The 22,648-nt window shown below is 62.8% G+C and overlaps 1 protein-coding gene across 1 annotated transcript in view; it reads left to right on the forward strand.

The window, feature by feature from the left end:
- The window catches only part of KCNN3 (potassium calcium-activated channel subfamily N member 3), a 119,460-nt gene that overhangs the window by 13,865 nt on the left and 82,947 nt on the right, over positions 1 to 22,648 (forward strand). The window contains 1 exon segment of the mRNA XM_047704808.1: positions 20,095 to 20,190. Within this exon segment, the coding sequence (XP_047560764.1) occupies positions 20,095 to 20,190 (96 nt within the window).

Genomic DNA, 22,648 nt, shown 5'->3' on the forward strand with positions numbered 1-22,648 from the left:
TCTGTGAGGCAGACCCGGACTCTGGGCCTCACTGGCTGGGGGACTCTGGTGGCTTGATGTTTGAGCCTGATCGCCCTCTGGTGCAGGGCGGCTGGCGTCTGCCTTGTAGTGTTGTGAAGCCGTGTTGATGTGGGGTCCCTGCTAGGGACTCGATGCCTGGTGAGCGCTGGCTCTGGGCACCTGCGCGTTCCCGTCCTCCTTCCCTGGCCAGGCCTGCACTGCCCCAGGGGAGGGGGCGGGGCGCGGCGAGGCGCAGGAGGCCATCTGCTCTGGCACAGGACAGGGAAGAGAGAACGGGGGGACTTTGGGCGACACACGCTCACAGGTTCTCGGGTTGAGAGAGAACCGCTCACGGCTCGTGGGGGGCAGCACGGCGCCCTAACCTGGCGCCCTAACCTGGCGTCCTGACCTAGCGCCCTAACCTGGCGCCCTAACCTAGCGCCCTAACCTGGCGTCCTGACCTAGCGCCCTAACCTGGCGCCCTAACCTGGTGTCCTGACCTAGCGCCCTAACCTAGCGCCCTAACCTGGCGTCCTGACCCGGCGCCCTGAACCTGCGCCCCCGGCCTCACTCACGGGCGGCCCTTGTGGCCATGGGCTCTGGGCCAGCAGCCAGAGGCCCAGGTCAAGGCTGGAGGCTGCAGGGCATTTCCTTGTTCCTAGTGTCTGCGTCTGCCTCCCTGCAGGGAGGCATCCGTTCATCTGGACCATGGTGTCTCCAGGGCCACTCAGGGCAGGAGGCGGGGGAGGGGTGGGCAAGGGGACAGTCACCCCAGCCCTAAGGGGACTGCTGGGGAAGGGAGCCCAGGACCCCCTCTGTCCCTGCCAGGCCACACGGCCTCCTCCCAGACCTGCTGCATCAGGCCCCTTTTTGGTGTTTCCTTGAACTGGTGGAACTGGTCCTTGTTCCTGTGCGGTGTGAGTGGGAGACAGCAGGGTGAGCGGGAGGTTTTCCTGGCAGGGGAGAGACATCAGAGTGCGCCAGCCTGGGCACTGCCAGGATCCTTCTGGGGTGAATGGGCCAGGATTCCCCAGGGGCTGCCGCAGGAAATCAGTGTTTGCTCTGAGCTCTGAGCCCTGGGGACAGACAGGAACCACCACGGGGAAGGGTCTCCACCTCCTGGGCAGACTTCTGCAGTTGCCCCTTCTATGATGGCCACCAGCCTCAGAGTCGCTGGGGGGCACGGAGGCAGACAGCTCGTGGTTGGGGGTGGCCGGCTCCCAGGGTGAGGCCTCCTGGGGCAGGCACAGCAGCGTGTTGAGGGCACACCTGTGACTCTTGGTCTGGAGCTTCTCAGAGGAGGCGCGGGGTGCGCTGGGCTGGGAAGGACAGTGAGGCTTTGTGAGGCCAAGGGGGAGAGCGTTCCAAGCTGCAGGGACAGCCTGGCCGAGGCCCAGTATGGACAGTGCCAGGTGTTCTCAGGGAGGGACGGAGGAGACAGGCTTTCCTGGAAGTGCTGGGCACCAGAGACTGGAAAAGGGCGCGGAAGCTGGTCACAGGCCCGGAGTTGGCACTCAGGTCCGAGGGCACAGAGCGCGGTGGGAGGCGCTGGAGGAGGGCGGTGTGGTTAAGCCGCAGCAGGGGCGGCTCGTGGGTGGGAACAGGGTGTCTGGCTGGACAGGGACCAGCGCCGTTCATGAGGAGAAGTGAGAGGAGGCAAGAGGTGGGGTGGCTTATGTGTGGGGCTTGACGTCTCCGCGCCCCGGGGAGCCAGGCTGTGTATGAGGGTCGAAGCCTGCTCTGCTCTGCTCTGCTTGGAGCCTGGGCCCCCTTGGAGCCCAGAGCTGCGAGCCCCCCCCACCCCGAGCTGCCTGCCCTGGGTTCAGGGCCCCACCGGATGCTCAGGCGGTGGGGCGCGGCCTCGCCTGTCTGGGAGGCGTCCTGGCGTCCGGCCACCTGGAGCTGTGTGTGGGGCCCGGGGTTAGGCACCTGCACCGGGTGCTTGTGTGAACGCTTCAGGTAAGGGCACAGGTGGGCTGTCCTTCACTCAACAAACGGCCAAGAGGGGGTTTGGGGTCGATGACCTGGGCAGAAGCCTGGGTTCTCCAAAGGGCAGCATCTCCCATGCAGCAGGCACGTTGGCAGGCAGGTCCCCTGAGGCGAGGGCTGTGGTCTCCCCACCGAGCTGGGCCAGGGGCTCCGGGTGAATGTCCGCATGGGAATGAAGGGTGGCTGGGCGGGGAGTGGAGTGGGGGGGGACCCCCGGGCCAAGGGTGGGCTCTACCTGCCATTCCCAGGATGGCTTCAACCTCGGGGTCTGCCTCAGCGTCCCCACGTGCATGGGCAGGGGTGAGGACGGCACTGGGTTTGTGGAGCTTGCCTCACGGTGGGTCTAGATGGCCACAGGCGCCAGGGACGGACAGAGCTCTTCATTCACATGCGCCCCTCCTGCCGTAAGGGCAGCAAGCAGCAGGGCAGGGTCACCCCCTAGGGCGGTCTCCGGGGGAGCTGGCAGGGAGGCGGAGTGCTGAGGGGCCTGGGCACCGGGCCGGCGGGGGCAGACACGAGGGACGTTGTCTGCACAGAGTGGGGAAAAGTAGGTACAACTGAGGAGAACGAGTACAGGTGAGTCGGCCTCTGGCTTGAGCCGTGGCCACTGTCCTGAGCCCGGTCAGTGATGACCTTCGCCCGTGTGGTGCGCAGGTCCTGAGGCCCCCAGTGCCCAGAAGCTCTGAGGTCAGTCCCATGGCCAGGTCGGGAGGGGGACTTCCCAGGGAGCCTTCAGGACTGCAGCGCCTGGGGCCTGGGGCCTAGAGACCCCCGCAGGGAAGAGGGAAGAGGGCAGCATGGGGGAGGCGTGCGGGTCGTGGCTTCAGAGGCCTTGCCAGGTCCTTTGGATGTGGGCAGGGAGAGAGTGTGTCCCCCACCCTGCGGGACCGGCCCTTGGGGGTCGAGAAGGAAAGCCCCGGCCGGGGACCGGCAGGCTGCCCTTTGCCCCGCTGGGTGGGATGCAGGAGACCTGGATCCACGGTTCTCCTCCTCCATGAATAACAGGGTCGCCCACGAGGATCAAAACGAGCTTTTCCTGGGTTTCGTTGTCGTGATTTAAACGGGGTCGTGGGACGGCCCATGTGGAAGGGTTGTGGAGCGTCTCTGTCTAGACTAGAAAGGCTCAGCGGCCCGGACGAGGGGGACAGTGGCCCCAGGACTGGCTGAGGTCTGGGGGCCCAGATGGTGAGCTTGGCCTCTTCCCCGCCAGAGGCTCGGAGGGCTCCGGCGCACGATGAGGTTGGGTCTGCTCTGGACCAGACACCTCCGGCCCCGCGGCGCCTGAAGCAGACGTGCGCATCAGGACCGGCCTCCGGGCACCTGCGTGGACGGGCCCTGCGGGGAAGAGGGGGTGCTCGGGGCCGGGGGGCAAGCAGCCCCCCTTCCAGATCTGCTCCCCAGGGCAGGTGCCTCCGTTTCCATCCAGAGCCCGCGTGGACCCAGGCAGGTAGACTCCATGGCTCTTGGCGCTGAGCGCTCAGGCCCTTCCTGGAGGCGCCCATGGCAGGGCTGGCGGGATGTGGGCACCTAGGCGGGGCTTCCCTGGGGTCACGTCCACTGAACCACAGGGCTAACTGCCAGAAGGGTGGTGTTGAGACGATTCTGAGGGGCGGTGAGCTTCATGGGGGCAGTGCTGTGATGGACGCGTGATGTCGTCCTGGGGCATGGGGAGGGGTGCCCGTTCTTTCTGGGCCAGCCACTGCGCCCTCCCCCGCTGGCCTGCTGACCCCCAGCCACTGTTCCTGCCAGATGACCTTCCCTGGGAGTCCCCAAGGCACTGCATCCCCATCGCAGTGTCCGTGTGGGCCAGCCCCAGGCCCTGGGGCCAGTGCAGGCGAGAGCCCCTCATTGACTCCCCGGCTGTTCTCCGGCACCTCTGCGCGTTGCCTCCCAGGGTCTCAGCCCCTGTGGCCAAGCAGCCCACCTTCTGCGTGTCCCTCCTGGCCCCCGGGGCCCTGGCCCACCTGAAGGCTGAGGTATGGTGAGGGGCACGTGAGTTCCGATGCCTGGTGGGGGTAGGGGGGCAGCTTCTTGTTCTGGATAAGGGGAGCGTCTGCGTGGAGGCTGCAGGGGTGAGCCCGGCCGGGGAGGGGGCGTCCAGCTCCTGGGAAGGCCGAGTGGCCTGTCCAGCTGCAGACGGGCTGGTGTTCCGCTCAGGTCCTCACAGAGCAGACACCACGCCCTGGGGGCTGGGGCTCACGCTGGGTGTGCGGACCGTGGAGACAAAACGGAGCTCATTGCTGTCATTTGCCGACCCCCCACCTCCCGGCAGTGGCAGGCCCCGTGCGCCCCCCCCGTCCCCCGTCCAAGCTGCTCAGTCCTGGCTCACGGCACTTGGGGTAGCCCCACTATGTAGACCGGTGAGTACGGGCTTGGGCCCCCCGTCGGCTGGTGGCCAGGCCTCCTGATCTTGACCCATCGCTGGCTCGGCGGACACAAGCCCAGACCCTTCTCTCCAGGCAGGGGTTCTGAGGCTCTCCGTGGGTCTCAGGCCCCGCAGTGAAAGCAGGTGGCGGGCGTGGTCAGCGGGCTGTGTGAGGAGAGAGCTGTGCCCAGGAACAACGTCCCGCGGGGAGTTAATTTTGGGAGGTCCAGGAAGGCTCACGGGGGCAGCCTGAATGGCCCCTGTGGGACCCAGTTGCCGTGTGGTGCCTGAAGAAGGCAGCGTGGGCTGCAGGTCGGTGGGTTGGGGCAGGTGGAGGTGATCCCAGGGGCTCGTCACCTTGCCCCCTCCTGGGCTCCTCCCCAGCCTGGCCAGCCCCACCCTCCCCAGGCTGGGGGTCTGTGGGTGCCCCCCGCCTGTGGCCTCCGTTTGCCTGCAGGGGACGGTGTGGTGTTCCTGGGCCCACGCCCACGCAGACCCTAGAATGGGGGCTCTGAGGTTCAGAGAGGGGATGTGATTGGCCCCAAGGCCCCCAGCCAGTGGCCAGCCGTGGGTTTCTGGTCTCAGCCCCCCTGGGCGCGCCCCCACGTGCTCGTCCCTGGTCTTCTCTACAGCAGCGGCCGTGCGGACTCACACACGGGCACCTCTGAGTGTGACTCCCTCATCTCACCGTGCTCTCGGGGCCCTCTCGGGCCTCTGTTGTGGAGGGAACTGGAGTGGGGTTCTTGGGGGGGGCGGGGCAGACCCGGCGCTGCACACGGGGTCCTGGCCCCGGGGCTGCTTGGAGGGGCGCCGGGCGCAAGGGCCGTGCCTGGTAGTTCAGACGTCCTGCGGGAGCTGGCCAGCGGGGGCCCCGTACTGGACTCAGAGGCGTGTGGAGCCCGTGTGAGCCCGTGTGACTTTAGGCGAGTTCTCCGCTGCTCTGAGGGTCGGTTTCCTTATTAATTGGGGGTGACATGCCCATTGGTATTAATTGGTAGCACGCGCCTCGGTGGTACCAAATGCGGCTCCATTTTGGAGTCGCCTGTGGATCTTGAAGTGCACATGCCTGGCTTCCAGCCCTCCTGGTGGATCGGCCCAGGGCAACCTGCCCGTCAGGGACTTTGGAAACTCCCCAGGGGACACTAACGATTGGCAAAGTCTGGAGCGGCCATCACGGGTCTGGGGGTCAGAGGAGGGGAGGGTTATTTGGTTATCCCCCTCTGCTCAGTGTGGGGTCTGGAGGGACGGGAAGGGCTTGCCCTGAGGCCTGACCCTGATGGCTCTCCTTGGCCCATCTTTACTCAAAAAGTCCCTCCTTAACCCTGGGGTCACTTAGCTGGGGTGCCCCCACAAGTCTCCTCCTGGTGGCTTTGGGGACGGGAGTGCTAGACCCTACGAGGTCCCCGGGAGGCAGAAGCCCAAGGTGCTGGCCTACAGTGCGCCTGGCCTGGGTGTGGTGGCCCGATGTTGGGGGCTCTGGGCAGGGTGTCCGTGGGGATGCAGCGGGGGAGGGGCTTGGGCGGAGGAGTGAGGGACCCCAGATCCCACAGGGGTCCCAGCCTGAGTAAGGGAGGAGGGGTTTCTGCCAGCCAGCCCCGGGGTGGGGTGGGGGTCTGTCTTCTTCAGGCGATTCCTTGTTCCTTTCCCTCTGAACCACGGAGATTGGATTTAGCAGATGGAGCCCAAGAGGGGAAGTGAGAAGGGGGTCCTTGGTCTCGTACCCAGGTCCCTGCTCCAGGGAGGGGGGGCTGTGTAGCATTTGGTGAACCACAGAACACTTTTCTACCTTCTCCTCCGTCCACAAATCCTACCCCAGCAAGTGCCTTTGACTCCTATTCTTCTCACCACCCCAAAACACAGGGAATCTTTTAATAGCACAGGCCCTTTGGATCTCTAACCAGTCGGTCACCAAATCCTACCCCAAGTGTACTCAGAATAGACGCTTTTAATAAAATATATTACCTTTAAGCCAGTGTAAACCCGTGAAATTTGTACATTTCTTTTAGAGCATCTCTACAAATTTTACAATATTGAAATCGCCACCCAGTGACCTTTTGGGAAACACTAGATAAATTACAAGAGGCAAATAGAGAACAGGGAGGTCCGGTTTCTGGTGCTGCTCCTGCCCGGTTCTCAGGCTGAACCTGGAGACCCCCGACTCCCCAAGCGCTGTCCCCAGACTCTGGGCAGGCGCAGCTGTCCACTCTGGATACGGCTCCCCGACTCCACCGGTTTGCCTCTGCTCTCCACTCCCCAAAACTAGTCCCCTGGTGGCCAGGGTCCCTGGAAATGCTCTCAGGAGCCCCGGACTGCTTTGGAAACACCCAGATGGTCTGCTGAGGGTCTGCCCCAGGCACACGGCAGGAGCCCCTTAGCCATGCAGGTGACAGCCGAGCCTGGCTGAGCCCCCGGGCCCTGGTGTGTTCTCGGGGTCCCGGCCCGCCCACTCCGTGGGTTTCTCCTCCACCCGCAGGTCAGGTCCTCTGCCCTCCTGCCCTTTGGGCACCTTTCTCCCTACCAGTTGGTGATGGTCGGGGGAAGCCCAGCAGGTGACCCCCTGTTCCTACTTTGAGTGGGGAAAGCAGAATTTCGAAAGGAAATGGTCCATCAAACCGCATCTCTCTGAGCCCCGAGGGGCCTTCCGGGGCCTCTCGGCTCCTCCCGAACACAGGAGCTACTTCTCATAATGCGGACGCACAGGCTGGGGACAGGGCAGGGGCAGTGGGTGTGACATCACAGGTGACTGAGGCCCACCCGGCTGCTGTACCGTCACTGTCTGTGACCTGCCAGTCGGTAGGCTGAGGCACTGCCCTCGTCTCCTGGGCCCAGGTCTCCCGGGCCCCCCGCTGCTTTTTTCCTGCACAGACACTGCCTCCCTTGAGCCCTGGTCATGGTGGCTGCTGCCACCCTTAGGCTTGGGGAGGGAGGGAGAGGAGAAGGAAAATTGGGGGTTAGAGCATATCCTAACCTATCCAGGCCAGAGGCTGCTGGCCCTTCTGCAGGTGGAGAAGCTCTGTGAGGAAGGGAAGGAGGCCCTTTCCGTGCTGCCCACAGGCCACGTATGCCCTCATTAGATAATGAATTCCGCAGACACGAGTGGAGTTTTTCTCAGGTACCAGGCGCCGTGCGAGGGGCGGGGGCGTGAAGACCCCGTGAGAGGACGGACAGCTGGTCCCTGCACCCCTGGGGCTCTCGGGATCTGCCCCTCCACTCCCGCTCCCAGGGGAGGACGCAGAGAGGAGGGGCCGCGTGGGAGGGGGCGCTGCTGGGGGTCGCAGGCTCACAGCGGGGTCTTGAGGGCGCCCGAGGAACGTGTGGGGCTGGAAGGGGAAGGTCTGTGGTGTGAGTGAGGCCGGGAAGGGCAACAGGAGCCCAGTCATGCAGGTGCCTTGCTCAGGGGACCCACCTCCATCCTGTGGGCCCTGGAGACGTGAGGTGGGTAGCCGCTGGGAGTGCAGGGCTCGGGGCCTCCGGAGCTACCGTCCGGGTCTGGACCCAGCTGCTGGGTGACTTGGGCCCAGACCCCAGTGCGGACGTCGTCCATCCTCCTCTGGCCACCTGACCCGTGTCTGCTGGATGTCGCCGCGCACAGCTGGTGGCAGCTGGAGGGAGCAGGCAGAGTTCCCCAGGAAGGATGTGCCCTCTGACCCCCATAGCTCGCACTGCCTGGCCCTTTCCAGCCCGCGGAACGCCCTTCTGGCTCCCCCAAGCCCAGGGCCCAGCTGGGCTTCTTCAGCGAGACCATCCGTCCGGCTGGGCGTCCCAGCTGCTGCCCCCCCCCCCCGTGACACCAGCAGCTGATCTGGGGAGGCGGCCCGGAAGCTGGGGCCACGTCAGTGTGTCTGGACGAGCTGTCCTGCCCCCGAGCTGACCGATGAGGCTCTGTGTGTTGCCCTCTGTGCTGGGGGCTCAGGGGCCCGGTGTCTGCTCCTGCCCGGGGCCCCAGCCCCTCGCCAGTGGTGCTGAGACGGCTGTGGCTGGGAGGACAGGCTCTCCTCCAGGAGCACCACTTCTCCTGAGGTCAGAGCTTCCCAGGGCGAGGATTCCGGTTTTCCTTGCCTGTGCTCACAGCTGTTACATGTAAAGGCTTAAACAGTGTGTTCTAAGCAAGTTCTATCTGTTGAGTCTGTGGGATGAGGAAAGTGATGGTGGCTCCAGGCCGCCCCCACCCCCTGCCACCTCCCGCCAGTCCCACATTAACGGCGTGGATGGCCGGACCTGTGATGGGGTCATTCCTCGTGCTCTGCCTTCCTGTCACTCACTCGCTCATCAAGTATTTACTGAGTATCAGGTCACGGGGACAGAACTAGGACCCGGACCCTGCACAGGACAGCTCGGAGTCGGGGATGACCCCTCATGGGAGCCCAGGCGCTGCAGGGTCTCGGGGACGTAGCACGGAGTGTGGCTCAGACCTAGAACTGTGAGCTGACAATCGCCAACCCTGTCCTTGGGAAACAGGGGCACAGCTGTGGGACGGCCGGGGCAAGGGGGCACGGCCGAGGGGAGCCAGCCGGTGCCTGAACCGTCCTTGGTCCCTGCTGTGGGTCCCAGCCACAGCCAGAGAGGACCCCTCAGAGCGACAGGCCCCGTGCTGGCTTGGCCCCACCCTGGCAGGCTGTGCCCAGGGCTGCTCCCGTCCCCTGGTGCCGCGGTTTCCCATCTGTAAACTGAGGCTTAGGGCTGGAGGAGGACCTTGGCTGTCTGCTCTGAGCCCGCGTTCTGTGCCCAGCACAGGACACCATCCATCTGGGGCAGGAGCTCCTCAAGCAAAGGTGTCCCCATCTCACACCGAGAAATTCCCAGAGGGGGCTGCAGGCATCCTGCCATCTCCTCGCCAGCCAGGCTCTCCCGGCTCAGCCCTGGGCAGAGGAGCTCTGGGTCTCTGTGTTGGTGTGTTCTTCTGGTGTGGACATACTCTTCTTGGAGTTTCTGTCTTTGCTTTTCCTTCCTGTCAGTGAGGAAGGCTCCAGGTCCAGGACCATCTGCGGGGAAGCCTGCAGGGACAGACGCCTCGGCAGGCCCAGCTCCTGGTAACCTCAGAGGCCGTCCCCTCAGCCTGGGGTGGGCTGTCTGGCCACTGCAACTCGAATGGCACGTCCCTGAGAACTCCCAGGCAGGCCACATTCACGGGTCTGTGAAGAAAAGAGTGTTTGGGCAACACAGTGTTAGGAGATTTGGGGTCCCGAGCTGTGTGGCCCTGGGACACATGTCAGTTTTCCCATCTGTGAGCTGGGAATGGCTGTCCTTACCACCCAGAGGTCAACTAGAAAACCAGGCCCAAAAATTGCTTCATAAGCAGGAAACCCTTCGCTGGTGTCTGGGACACAACGATCTAGTAGTAAACACGTTCTGATGTTCCACCGTCGCCGCAACTCCTCTGGGCTGAGAAGTTCCGGTCGGCAAGGGAAGGCCCTCTAGGCCCGTGGTTGCCCACGACAGAGGCAACACTGGGAGGAATGACAGACCGTTGTTATGAAGGCAGGTGCAGCCACGCCGTGTCCACTAACGAGGCTTGATCCAGAAGATGGTGCTTGTCCGCAACCCCGGGTGCCGGGACTGTGGCAGAGGGGCTGCTCATGGCGGCCTGGAACGCTGCCGTGCCATGGCTCAGGGCGGGAGACATGGGCAGCCGGGCCCTTAGGCCTCCCAGACCTGACAGAGGCTCCATGTCTGGGACGATGGTTAGATTCTCTGTCCGGACGGGGAGACTTTGGGGAGTAGCACGTTTGTGGTTCCTATTTGTATTAATAATCATGCCAGGCAGCAGGTGCAAACTGTCCCCTCCGCTGCCCGTGGTTGCTGGGAGGCGTGGCCGTGCCATGCACAGACCCTGGGGTGCTCTCTGCCCACTCTTCGTCGGAAGAACTCCGGAGGGAAGAACGGACTCTTCCTCTGTGTCGGTAGATGTTAAGGATGGGGGTGGAGTGGACTGGTCCCGTTGTGCACTGCGGTCTGGCTTCCCTGTGGTCAGCCCCATGCAGAGGCGGCCAGCAGGCTGGGGTCAAGGGCTCTGTGATCCGGGGGGTGAGAGCCAGCAGCTGTGGCTTCAGGCCAGTGGCTGCCAAGGGACCGCACGCACAGGGAGCACGGGCCTCCGCACCCGAGGCTGGAATCAGAAGGCTCCTGCACTCCCCTTGGGATCTCACCAGATAGTGCAATCACTCTGTGCCTCAGTTTCCCCATTTGTCAAGTGGGGACGACAGTTCCTTGTTGTGAGGATTAGGTGAGATCCTATGTGGAATGGGTGACAATGAGTAGACTTGGGGTCTGGCAGGTCACAGGACTTGGGGGATCCTTGTGGAGTTTGCTCCTGCTGGCAGGGTCCCCAGAACAGTGCCCTGTGGGAACCATGGGCTCCTGCCTCAAAGTGGCTCTGCTGTGAGCCCACTCCGGGGGGTGAGCCCCTGCCAGGAGGTCGGGGGCCTCGAGTTCTTGCAGGATGGGAGCAGGTAAAATAAACGCGCAGAGGAACTGAGGTTCACGACTCCCCTGGGTGTGGACACGGTCCTACCTGCGCTGCATGGGTCCGGGCCCATGCCAGGGACCCTCGGGCCACGTGAGCCTTGAAGCTCTGCGCAGACAGGCACCCACTCTGCCTCTTCTGGGCCCGCGGAGGAGCCGGCTCAGACATGGGCAGGGGATGTGGCTCGCGGGGTGCCCGCTGCTGGAATGGGCGGCACCTCTGGCCAAGGGTGGGCCAGAGTTTGGTGCCGGGTGGGAGAGGGGGCGTCAGGAAAGTGCCATGTGGCCTATTCACAGCCTGGGTTGGGTCTGGGTCACTTCCTCCACATGGTCCCGCACTTGCACACCACCGGGGGCCTGTGCCAGCGGCCACGAGGCCGGGAGCTGAGTTTCTGCAAAGCAGTTTTCCCGGTGCTGACCGGGGCCGGGGCCAGAGTACCCATTGTTCCGTGCCGACTGGTTATTTTTCCAGACCATTTCCCTTTGTTTATGTTTAAGCTCTTCTATTTTTAAGCAAAAACAAGATGGAGAACCTACAGTAGGTCGGGGTTATTTCCCCCGATTTGCTCTGAATTAATCGTGGGAGAAATGCCCGCCCCCCAGACCAGGCGGAGCCCCTTGGAGGGATGGCAGGGGGCTCAGAGGGGGCCCTGATGTCAGGCGGCCAGGACGGGATGGGGGGCAACACTAGCCCAGCCCTCCGAAGACTCGGGGCGAGATGAGCGTTTTCTGCTACTGGTGTGTGGCCTGGAGCAGATTAGAAGGAGAGAGCCCTTCTCTGCACCTCATTTCCTTGCAGGGAAAGAGGGGGAATGGGGCTAGGTGATCTAGAAGGCCCCCTCCAGCTAAGTCTGTGCACCCGGGGTGGGACGCGGCCGTGGGAGGGAGGGAGGGGTGCTGTCCTCAGCGTCCTGCTGCGGCAGCCGGGCCCGGGGGCACACAAGGGCGCACGGTGTGGGGGGCGGAGTGTGGACAGGGCTGATTCTTACCTGGGACGCTCCTACCAGCTCTCAGAGACATCCGTGCAGCCGGCCCCGCCGTGGTTTTCTCACACGTGGGATTCCTGGGGATCTTAAGATTTTCAGTGAGCCCAAACATTGCCAGGCTCAGGGAACACTTTGCCCATGTGGACGGGCTTGCCTCGGGCACCCGGCTGGGAGTGGGCAGTGGGGTTGTTGGATGAGGCCGGAAGTACCGAGATCCTAGTGTTGCTTCTGCCCCAGCCGGAGAGGTGGAACTGTGGGCAGAGGAGGGGAGGGAGTGGGAGGGACAGGGGTGGGTGGGGGTGGTCTGCAGGCCCCACTTGGCGTCTCCAAGACCAGCATGAGCTTCTCTGCCCCCAGGGGTGCGGCTTTCGTCTCAAGTCACTTGCATCGGAGGGTGAACTCCCCGGTTCATGGCCATGTGCTGACCCGGGCTCCCGCAGCTCTGTGAGCGGGGCTGCCCGTCCTGGGGCAGGTGGGAGGGGCTGGGCCAGGCTGGAGCCTGGTGTGTGCACACAGCCTCCTGCCAGCGAAGTGATTTCCTTCCGTTTTATTGGTTTGGGGCCCGATGGGCTTAAACAAGAGCACATGAAACGACTTTGAAGCCAGCCGTCGAGGAAGCACGGTTATTTGTTCAAACATTCTAGAACACTTCAGAAGGCGGGGGCTTCTGCAGCTGGAAGAAACGTGGGAGCACGGTCTTGGCAAGGGAGCAGTGCTGTCTGTCCAGGGTGATGGGAAACCAGGCAGTCTTCCCCAGGGTCCTGTCCCGCCTGGGGCAAAGCAAGGTTACGTGGTTCTCTGTGACTTGGGACCCTGAGGCTGTCGGGACTGACGCTCCCCAGAGTCTCTCCTGGGGTGCAGGTGTGCATCAGCCCGGCTGGAGAGAAGCAGCGGTGGGCGTGCACCTTGCAGGGTGGGAGTGGGGCCGGAGCCCGCAGGCCGAGGGCTCACACATTTCCCAGGCAGGGGCGGGCGGAAGACCGTCAGGAGTGTTTACTGCAGGAGGAGACGCAGCGGCCAGGGGAGAAACTGGGAGGTGATGTCCAGGACAGGGATCTGGCTTATGGAGAGTGTGTAAATTCAGGGTGGTTTTATTTTCATGAGCAGAGAAGAGAGGGTGGGCAGGCCAGCACCCAGGTTCTAAGCCTTGCTTTGACCCCGGCTGGGGCTGGATGGGTGCTGAGCCAGCCTGTGCTCACCATGTCCTCACACCGAGCGAAACCTGCGTGGCTAGCTGGTCTCCAAGGATGCCTCTGGGCATGGCGTTCTGTGCCTGGGGCAGGGTCCCACTGATCCAGGACTCTGGTGCTGGCGTCTCCAATACTACTGTCAAAATGGGGCTTCGTTTGTTTCTTTACTGGGTGCAGAGCAGCCAAGAAGACAGAATCCAGATCCTTGAGAAAGTCAGAGCCTTCCAAAGTAGTGATGGAGAGTGAGTTCCCTGTCCCTGGAGGTAATCAAGTACACTGACCACATGCCATGACTCTCACAGAGAGTCCTGTGTTATTTAACTTCATGGCTTTTGAGTTTCCTTTTTTAACAGGGTTTATTTATTCATTTATTTATTTAAGAGTTTATTTATTTATTGACAGAGACACAGCAAGAGAGGGAACACAGGCAGGGGGAGTGGGAGAGGGGAGAAGTAGGCTTCCCAATGAGCAGAGAGCCGGATGCGGGGCTCAATCCCAGGACCCGGAGATCATGACCTGAGCCGCAGGCAGACGTGCAATGATGGGGGCCCCCAGGTGCCCCTTGAGCTTCCTTTTCACTCCAAGATTCTGGGGATCCACACACCTATTTGGCAGTTTGTCCTGAGGACTGGGGTGGTGCCCAGCTTTCTGGAATTTTCTTGTGCCTCTCGAGCAATAGTTCCCATCCCTGGCCTGCACGTTAGAATCACTGAAGTTTTTCAGATGTCAGTACCCAGGAGTCAACTGTTCAGCCGTGGCCCCAACGTCCCTCAGTTCTAGAGCGGGCTGGGCTGCTGGGGCCCGGCGGCTTCTCTTGGGCCCCGCACTGCCTGGAGAGCTTGGGGGATTAACCCCGGGTCTCACTCTGCCTTGGTGTGGAGGTCCCCCCTGGGGCTGTGGGGACGGACCCTTACACACCCACTGCCCAGTGAACATTTGTCGAGTGCTTCCCTCGGTGGGCCCGCTTTCGGCTGCCTTCAGAAGGACCTCCTCGTGCGGAGCTGGACCGGCACGAGGCAGGCTTGTGATGGGACCCTGCACTGAACCTCACGGAATCTTTGCCTGTGTTGTGAGTGGGCAGGAAGGTGGACCGTGGACGAGCGTGCGCTGGAGAACGCGCGCCCTGCCGGCTCCTGTCTGCTCAGACCTCGCAGAGGAGACCGGCTCCCTAATTGGAGTCATGTTTGTGGCCTTGGGAGTGACCCGTCTGACTCAGGATTTTAGTATCATCATCTCCCAAACATCCTTTTTCCTTCCTTGGGGCATCAGGCAGAGGAGAGCCAGGGCCGGGGTGGGTCATCTCTTAACTGGTGTCTGGGCCGTCGTGCAGGCTTCACGAAGCATCATGGTCCCTCTGCTCAGACCTGAATGTCCTTGTTACTAAGTGCCTGGTGTCCTCAGACGTCAAGCTCCATCTCCTTCTAGGAATGACTGAGTGGAGGCCATGGAGAAGTGCCCCAGGCCAACCTGACCTGGTGGGTGTTATTTTGGGACCTCTGCCCTCCCCACAGTGGGCCAGCCCTGACCATGCCTGTTGGGATGTGTCCTTCCCCCAGCCCTGACCTGAGGGTGCCCCTGGTCCGTCGTGCCAGAGGGGACGGGAATGCAGCGGTGAAATGAGGAAGGCCTTGTCAGGGGGCAGGTGAGACAGGGTCCATCCCACCAGGAAGGCAGGGCCTGAATGGTCCGTGGGCCAAGACTCCGGCTCCCCCGGGGCCCTGCCTCCTCCTTGCTCAGGGGTGGTGGGCGAGGGAGTGGGTGTCCTGGGCCCCGGTGGGGTTGCTTGGAGGGTCCAGAGCAGGGGTTGCAGCACCTGGCTGTGTCTGCAAAGTCAGGACGGAAGTGGCCGTCTTCATTCAGAGTTAACATTCAGCTCGTCTTTATTGACCTACGGTGTGCCTGACGACACCCTGGGAGTGGATGAAGGGAGACCCCGTCCTTCTGGGGCGTCCACCTGGCGCGCAAGCCAGCTCGCAGCGGTGGGCCATTGGGCTCCCGTGGTCGTGGCTGCGGGCCACCCCCGTGGAATTGCGGATGGCGAGGCGGGTGGGTGGACTCAGGAAGGGAGCGGGGCACTGGCGGGCAGGCGGGTGTTCTGGGCACATCGAGTCCGGGCCGGGAGCAGAGCTCCCAGAAACAGCCAGAATCCCCCAAGGACTGAGGACAGGGAGAGAAGCTGTCTCCCATTGGTTGCGGGTCTGGGCCCCGCTCCTGGTCCCCGTCAGCCAGCTCACGGTGTCGCTGCTGGCATCTGGGCCAGAGGGGAGGGTGGCTGCCTCAGCCTCAGCTCTGTGCCCTTCCAGAACATCCCTCAGGCGCCCCAGAGTCGGTGAGGGCGTGAGCCGGCTCAGAGCCTCTCCATGCGGAAGGTGCTGTCCGCACTCCTCACCTCACCTGCAGGGCATAGGGTCAGGGTCAGGGTCAAGGGCCCCTTGTCACCGAGAGGGCCACCTGCAGGCCTCTTCCCTCCCCCCGGGGCTTCTTCCCCGTTTCTGAGTATCCTAGCCCCGCTTCTCTGGGCCCTCCCCACCTCCCCCTTCCCCAGCCTGGTGGGTTCCCTGCTCAGCAGGTGGGGGTGGAGGAGGTGGGGAGCCCCTGGCGTTTTACAGGTGCCCAGTGCAGGGCCTGGCCATGGCTGAGCACTCAGGAAACGCTTGCAGGGTGGACAGAGGAGTGAAGGAAAGTTTGGGCCCTGCAGACAGCCAATACCCAGGAGCGTCATGGTACACTGTCGCAGCCTCGAGCCGCTGGTACGGGAAGTGCACTGGGGCCGGGACGGCTGGAGCACTGGGGGGAAGGGCCTGAGCTTGGCCAGGAGCCCCGCAGGGCACCGCCACGAAGGACAGGGAGAGTGGGCAGAAGGAGAGGTCCTGGGCAGGGGCGGGAGAGCCGAGGGAGGGGTAGGGGTGCAGAGGGCAGCACCCAGGAATCCAGGCTTCCTGCGCCCCAGGGCTGGTTCCGACGTGCGCCGTGTCCGGAGTGTGTCTGACCAGGACAGCCGGTCCAGAGCCAGAGGTCACGCTGGCGCCGACCGGCCGTCGGGTTTCCAGCCTCTCTGTGAGGCTGAGGGAAGGTGACCTTATAGACGAGAACGTTTCTGCGGCTGCGGTTTCCTGGCTGGAGGGCGGCGTGCAGAGCTTAGTTCAGCAAATGCAAGTGTTGGGTGACATCCCCCCCCGGGGTCCTGGCTGGTGGCAGAAACCACTGGGCAACCACAGACGCAGGAACACGTACGCATGCTTGGGGGGCGTCCACTCGGCTGGGGGTCCCCTGCACGCTCTTCCCTTGGTGAGCCTCATGTCCGTGCCCCGGGACTCCGATTTTCTCTTGTTTTCGAGTGTCGCAAACAGTTAATCACATTTAGGACTCCAGCGTCTCTGGAAGATCTGCCTTCACCACTACAATTGTGCCCCATGTTTGGAGGCCACAAGGCTGGGCAGAGACGGGGGACACACTCCCCCACCCTCCACCAGGCCTCGGGGAGCACAGGCTGGGGCAGGACGGGTGAGCGGCCCTGAGAGTCGTCGCTGCAGAGACTGGAGAGCATGGGGCGTGGCCGGAGGGGGGGCAGGGGTGCCCGTGCATGGGCGGGGCATGGGATCTGGGGGCACACAGAGGCGTGCACCCTGGCTTCTGGAGTCCTGCCTCCCCGTGTTGGAGAGCGTGTCAGAGTCTGTTTGGTCCCCTGTAAACGTGGCTCGATGGGGCCCAGCAGGCGTGTCAGGCCCTCCGCGGTGCTGTGGGCCAGCCGGAGTCCTTGGCGAAAGGTCACAGCATGTGGAGGGCTCGCCGGTGGGTAGGGGCCCCTCACGGGAAGGCAGCGCCCCCCCCCACCCTCCCAGGAGTCTCGGCCGCAGCCCCAATGGATGGCCGTGGTCAGCCTCCGTGAGGACGGTGGAGCGGTCTCAGGTGGCGGGGGAGGACCAGTCGGTGGAAAGTCCGGTAGATGGCCGAAATCTGGGCTAGTTGTGTGACCTTGGCGAAGTCACCTTGTCTCCCTGATTCTCAACACAACGAAGATGTCTTGGCCTGGTCTGTGGGGGCACCCGGGGCACGGTGGGTGGAGGGAAAGTTCCAGAAGCACTTGTCAAGCCCCTGTAGTGCGCGGCGCTCTCAGGGCGGCAGGCTCCCTCCAGCTGGCTGCAGGGCGGCTTGTGACAGCCCATGTGCCCCAACGCTCTGTATCGTGCGATGCTGTAGTCTCAGTCGTTTTCAGGTTAAAAAAAGTAAAACAATTAAAAGTAAGTGGAAGGACCGGGTATCATGGGCTTTTCCTCTTCACATACTCTCTACAGAAATGGTTTTAAGTGGCTACCTGGTGGCCCGTCGCTGGCCACTCTCGAATGTATGTAACCACTCTGACAGTGTTGGGCATTAAGGAATAAATGGCTTTAAAAATGATTCATCTGCGGGGATGTTTCTCTGCGTTCCTGTGTGCTGGGGTCACCGCTCCGTCGTGAAGAGCTCCGAGATGCTGAGGAGAGGGCTGGCACTCAAGGGGGCCCCCTCCCAGCCTAGCACTCCCTCGGCCCCTCTGGTGGGAGCCTATGGGGCAAAGTGGGTGGCAGGTGCCCTATGGGGTGGGCGCAGCTGACTTGCTCACGACTGTCCCCCCAAGAACAGTATCGATTTCAAGCTTTGCTGGAGCTGAGGCAGCAAAGAAAAGATAGAAATTCCACGTTTTAGCAACTGGAAGACATTTCTAGTCCAGCCAGACTTTGACATGTTTTCCAGCTACTAAAAATTGTTGATAGTTGATTTTTCATGGACATGTGGCAGAGAATGCCGGGAGGTCTGCAGGGAGGAGAGGGTCCCGTGGCTCCAGGATAAAGCTCGTCCCCCGTGGGGCTGGAGCTGACCAGAACCAAGGAGTGGGTGGAAAGCACCTCTTATGTAAAGGCTTTGAGTTTTAGAACAAAAGGAAGAGGCCCAGAGGAGGGGTGGCAGCCCCTTTCCCTCCACCTCATCCTCTAAAAATGATGGGAATAGACTTGGATTCGGATTTTAGTTCATTTCTGCCAAAAGAAATAAATTAGATGTTGAAATGTGCAGCTGATCCCGAGGTCTTCCCAGGGGAGGCGTGACGCTCCCCAGAAGCCTTCTGAGCTCTTGGAGGGAGAAGTTAGGGTCATTTCCGGCTCAAGAGCAGGGAGGGCCGGCCCCGTTGTCCCTGTTAGGATGATTGCCTTGTCCCGAAGCGGCCGGGTCCGGGCTGTGTTCAGCCCTCTGTAGGTCAGACCTCTAGGCTTGGGTGGTATTTCCAGCACCCAGTCCTGCTCTCAGAGACGGGAACCCTCCCCAGGGCGTCCTGAGGCCCTGTTCACGTGTGTGCACGGATCCAACGGCCGCTGGCTCTGCACTGCGGTGTGGACCACAGAGCCTCCGTGGAAACTGGCTGAGGTGTAGACGGTCATCAGGGCAGTGTGGATGGAGGGCTCCTGGTTGGGGAGCCTGTGCGGCGCCCAGACTGGGGCCTGTGCAAGGCCAGATCGGCGGAAGCTTCCAGCAGGCGGGGCGCCCTGATCACCCCCTAGTCCCGCTGGGCTCCAGCAGTGAGAAGGGCTGAACCGCCGTGGAGGGGGAGGGCAGGAAGGAAGGCACGGCTGCGTTCATTCTCCTTGGGTCCCCAGCACAAAGGGGCCCAGCCGGCAACTGTACCAGATGCCTGCAGGGGTGACAGACCCAGGGAGAGGTTCTTGTTGTCTCGGCCTGCAGGGGCAGGCCTGGGGAGCATGGGGCCACTGGGGGGTGGGCCTCTCCGACCTCCGAGCTTGCCCAGCTGGACGCCACCACCTAACCCTGCAGACCCGAGCTGCTGCCCCTCTGCCTTTGAGAGCGTCCAGGGTGGTCTGTCCCCTCCGGCCGTGGCGCCCTCCCCAGCCCTGCGGGGCCTCACTTGGCCGTTCATCCGTCTCCTAGCTGGGAGCCTCCCACGACCAGAGCTGCCATTCGGATCTGCTCCCGGGGGTCCGACCTCGCTCCTGCTTTTTCTCATTGCAAGAGAGCCGGGGGTCTGAGGGCAGGGCTCTGGGCGTGAGTCAGAAACCTTGGCTTTGAACTCGGGCCCAAGCCACTCACCCCTGGAGCCGCCTCCTGTAACGTCCAGTTGGGATAGAGGCCAAAGGCCATCATGAGCACGTATGAGAGCAGCCATGTGACGCCACCTTGCACAGCAGAAGCTGCCTTGTAGGAATCGGTGTGGGCATGAGCCACTGGTCGCGGGCGCGGGGCTGTTGCTCCCAGGCTGTGCGTCTCAGGACTGAGCCCTCGACCTGCTGCCTGGCCCACCGGCTGCTCTGCTCAGGTGGTGTCCCCATCTTCCTGGGGGACCGGGGTCGTCCCTATCTCCTGGCTTCCCGATGCCCAGCAGGGCACTGCGCCCAGCCTGGACACCTGACTCTGCTGGGCATAGGTCTGGAGACGTTACATCTCCAAACGTGCCTTCATTCTTCCCGGTGGCCCTGGGAGGCAGGGTCTCACGCTATCCCCACTGGACACAGGGGACAGTTGGGGCAGAGCGAGGAGGAGCGGACAGCATGAGGTCACACAGCTGGGAAGGGGCCGTGTCCAGAGCATGAGTGGCATGGGGCTGGAAGAGGCAGTGAACATGGGGGCCCACCCCTGCCTGCCCCACCCTCTGCAGGGAGACCCCTCTCGGCTCCCCAGCAGCCCCTCTGCCGCCCTTGCCTTCCTCCCTGCTCCTGACTTCACCCGGGTGGGGAGAACACCTGCAGGACGTTCTAATTCATGCCCAAGGAAACCCCGCGTGGTCAGAGATGGAAGGAGCCCAGGAGTCCTCTGGTTCAGGTTCAGAGGGGAGGGAGGTCCAGGCCGGCAAGAGATTGACTCCCTGACTGTAGAAAAGCAGGGCAAGGGGAGTCCTGATCGCAGGACTTAGGAGCACGGAGGCAGACTTCCAAACGCCTGCGAACTGAGCCCCAGGAATGCAAACAGGCTTGAACTCTGGAAAACAGAGGCTGGGAGGGGGGATGCTCAGCCCAAGGGGCCCCTAGGGCCGGGCCCCTGAGCCCCTCTTCCTTTGCAGAGCCCCGTGGCTGGCCCCTTCCTGACTGTCCTAATTCTCTTTCCGTTTCTCCTGCAGGACTCCATGTTTTCGTTGGCCCTGAAATGCCTTATCAGTCTGTCCACCATCATCCTCCTGGGCCTGATCATCGCCTACCACACGCGGGAGGTCCAGGTACGTGCTGCCTCCCCCCACCCCGAGGGCGTTGGACGTCAGGGCCCTTCCCTTCCAGGCTGGACCCTCATGAGAAAGGGAACTGGGGTTGCCCTGGGCCTTCAGAACGCTTGTGACGGCATCTTCATTTGGGGATCCCAAAGGCGAACATGACCTCAGATCTGGGGGGCAGCCCTGGTCAGGACCCTCACCAGGCAGTGTGAGAGTCCCGTACTTTTTCTGTCTCTTGCCGGACAGTTCCAGGGCTTGAACCACTGACCTCCTGACCCGACCGAGGCAACCCCATCTCATGTCCCCATACACACACACACATGCATGCACACATGCACACCCATGTGCACACGTGCACGGCTCCAGATACCACCAGCATTCTGTGTGTCTCAGTGGTGTGGCCTTTATGCCGCTGGACCCTGAAGGCTGGGGAGGCGTCGCTTTCTCAGTGGAATGCGAGTCTGACGTGGGTAAGGGGCTGCTGTTTCTCGCTGCTCAGAAGTGACTCGGCCCCCAGAGAAGTACCAGTTGGGCCTCTGGGTGCGCATCCAGGCGGGAGACAGGCAGCCTCTCTGGGCCGGCGCCGGAGGCAGGAGTGAGGAGATCTGTGGCAACTTCTCAGGACCCTGGCCCCTGCCGCCGGGGCCCCTCCACTGCAGGCTGGGTCATTCTAGAACTCCAGATGCTTTTCCTCCCATGCATGGGAGTCTGGACAGGATCCCCGTCCCAGGGCTGGGGGAGCGCCACCAGCTCCACATCTGGGCTGCAGGTGACAGACGGACAAAGACCAGAGCTCACCGTCAGAAAAACTTGGCTGAGTCCCAGCTGGGACCTCGTCCCACAGTGAGTCCTTGGCCAGCCATGACCTTTCTCTGTCTGTCTGGAACACCTTTTTCAGAGGACAGGACAAGGAGTGCTCTGTGAGCCGGAAACGCCATGCAAATCTTGTCCCCATTGTTGTGGGGCTTCTCGGATGGGCTGGCTGCTCAGGCAGATGCTCTCAGAGGTGTCCCTGGCCCCGGGTTGGCTGGCAAGGCTTCCGCAGTGGATGGCCCGAGGACACGGGTCTGGAAGCCGCACCTCTCCGGGCTCACAGGCGCTCAGACAGAACGTGTGCACTGAGGGCTGCGTCTGCACACCACCATGGTCTGTCAGGGGCTCAGAGCTGCGTGGAGCTGGGGGCCTTTGACCCTGACCGCTGTCCAGTCAGCCCCCCGCAGAGGCCACAACAGGCTGGAGGGCCCAGGTTCTTCCCCGGCCCAAACCAGCTGTGGGGCCCAGGGAGTCCCTTGACCCCTCTGAACCCCTGAATTGTCATCTGGAGGGAGCCCGTTTGCTACCTTTCGACCTGGCCTATGTGGAAGGTATCACCCAGGCCCAAGAGGAAAGCCAGAATCCCGGAGCTCAGCAGGGACCCCGGCTTGAGAGAGGGGTTGGGGAGCAGCCTCTGCCCTACGCTGAGGTTCCCACTCCAGATCCTCTGATTCCTGTAGGGTCCGTGTTCCCAACTTGGGCTGCAGCCATGGCCTCAGAGCTGGCCCAGCCCCCCCCGGCCCAGTGCCCACAGCTCACTCGGCGCCCTCTCTGCATTGCCCAAATTACGGGCAGTAGGGGCGCTGTTCTGGGTACTTACTTTGGCCTGGCCCTCACAGTTTGGAGAAACATTTTTTTATCTGACAGACAGAGGTCACAAGTGGGCAGAGAGGCAGGCAGAGAGAGAGAGGGAAGCAGGCTCCCCGCTGAGCAGAGAGCCCGATGTGGGGCTCCATCCCAGGACCCTGGGATCATGACCTGAGCCGAAGGCAGTGGCTTTACCCACTGAGCCACCCAGGCGCCCCTCACAGTTTGGAGAAACAAAGTGAAACCTGTGGCACTGAGTCCTGGCTCGGACACCTCGGCCTGCATGACCTGGGTCAGTGACAGCTTCTCTGGGTCTCAGTTTCCCCATGTGAAGTATGGATGTGCCCTCACCCACTTTGCTGGACCCTGAGAGGGGGTACCAGCGGGGGTACCCTGGGGTAGGTGTTTATGAAATGGAAGCTGCTGGTCTTCCTGTGACCTCTGTTCTGTGCTCCCCCCAGGTGGACGACCCTCCCCCCTGCAGCCCCGCCTCGGCCCCGGTTTGCCTGGGCTCTCAGCCGGCAGAGCTGTGCCCCATAGTCCCGTGCCCACCCCCCCCCCCAGGTCATGTGGGGAGTCACCAGTCCCTGGCTCCCTCTGTCCCCTTGCCTTTCCAGTGAAACGATTTCTGCATGGAGCTGGACCTTCTCATGCCCGAGGGACACGGGGCTGGTTTGGGTCCCGGCGGTCAGCATGGGGACAGCTGGCTCCTGTGGGGCTCCCTAGGACGCACCCTGCCCGACCACACTGCAGTTGCCTGTTCTGTGTCTTTCTCCTCAGACTTGGGGATGGTGATGTCACAAGTCTTTGCCCGTCCAGGGGCCCACGGTGACTGACAGAGCAGGGG

Source organism: Lutra lutra, chromosome 15, assembly GCF_902655055.1.
Source record: "Lutra lutra chromosome 15, mLutLut1.2, whole genome shotgun sequence".
NCBI classification, from domain to species: Eukaryota; Metazoa; Chordata; class Mammalia; order Carnivora; family Mustelidae; genus Lutra; species Lutra lutra.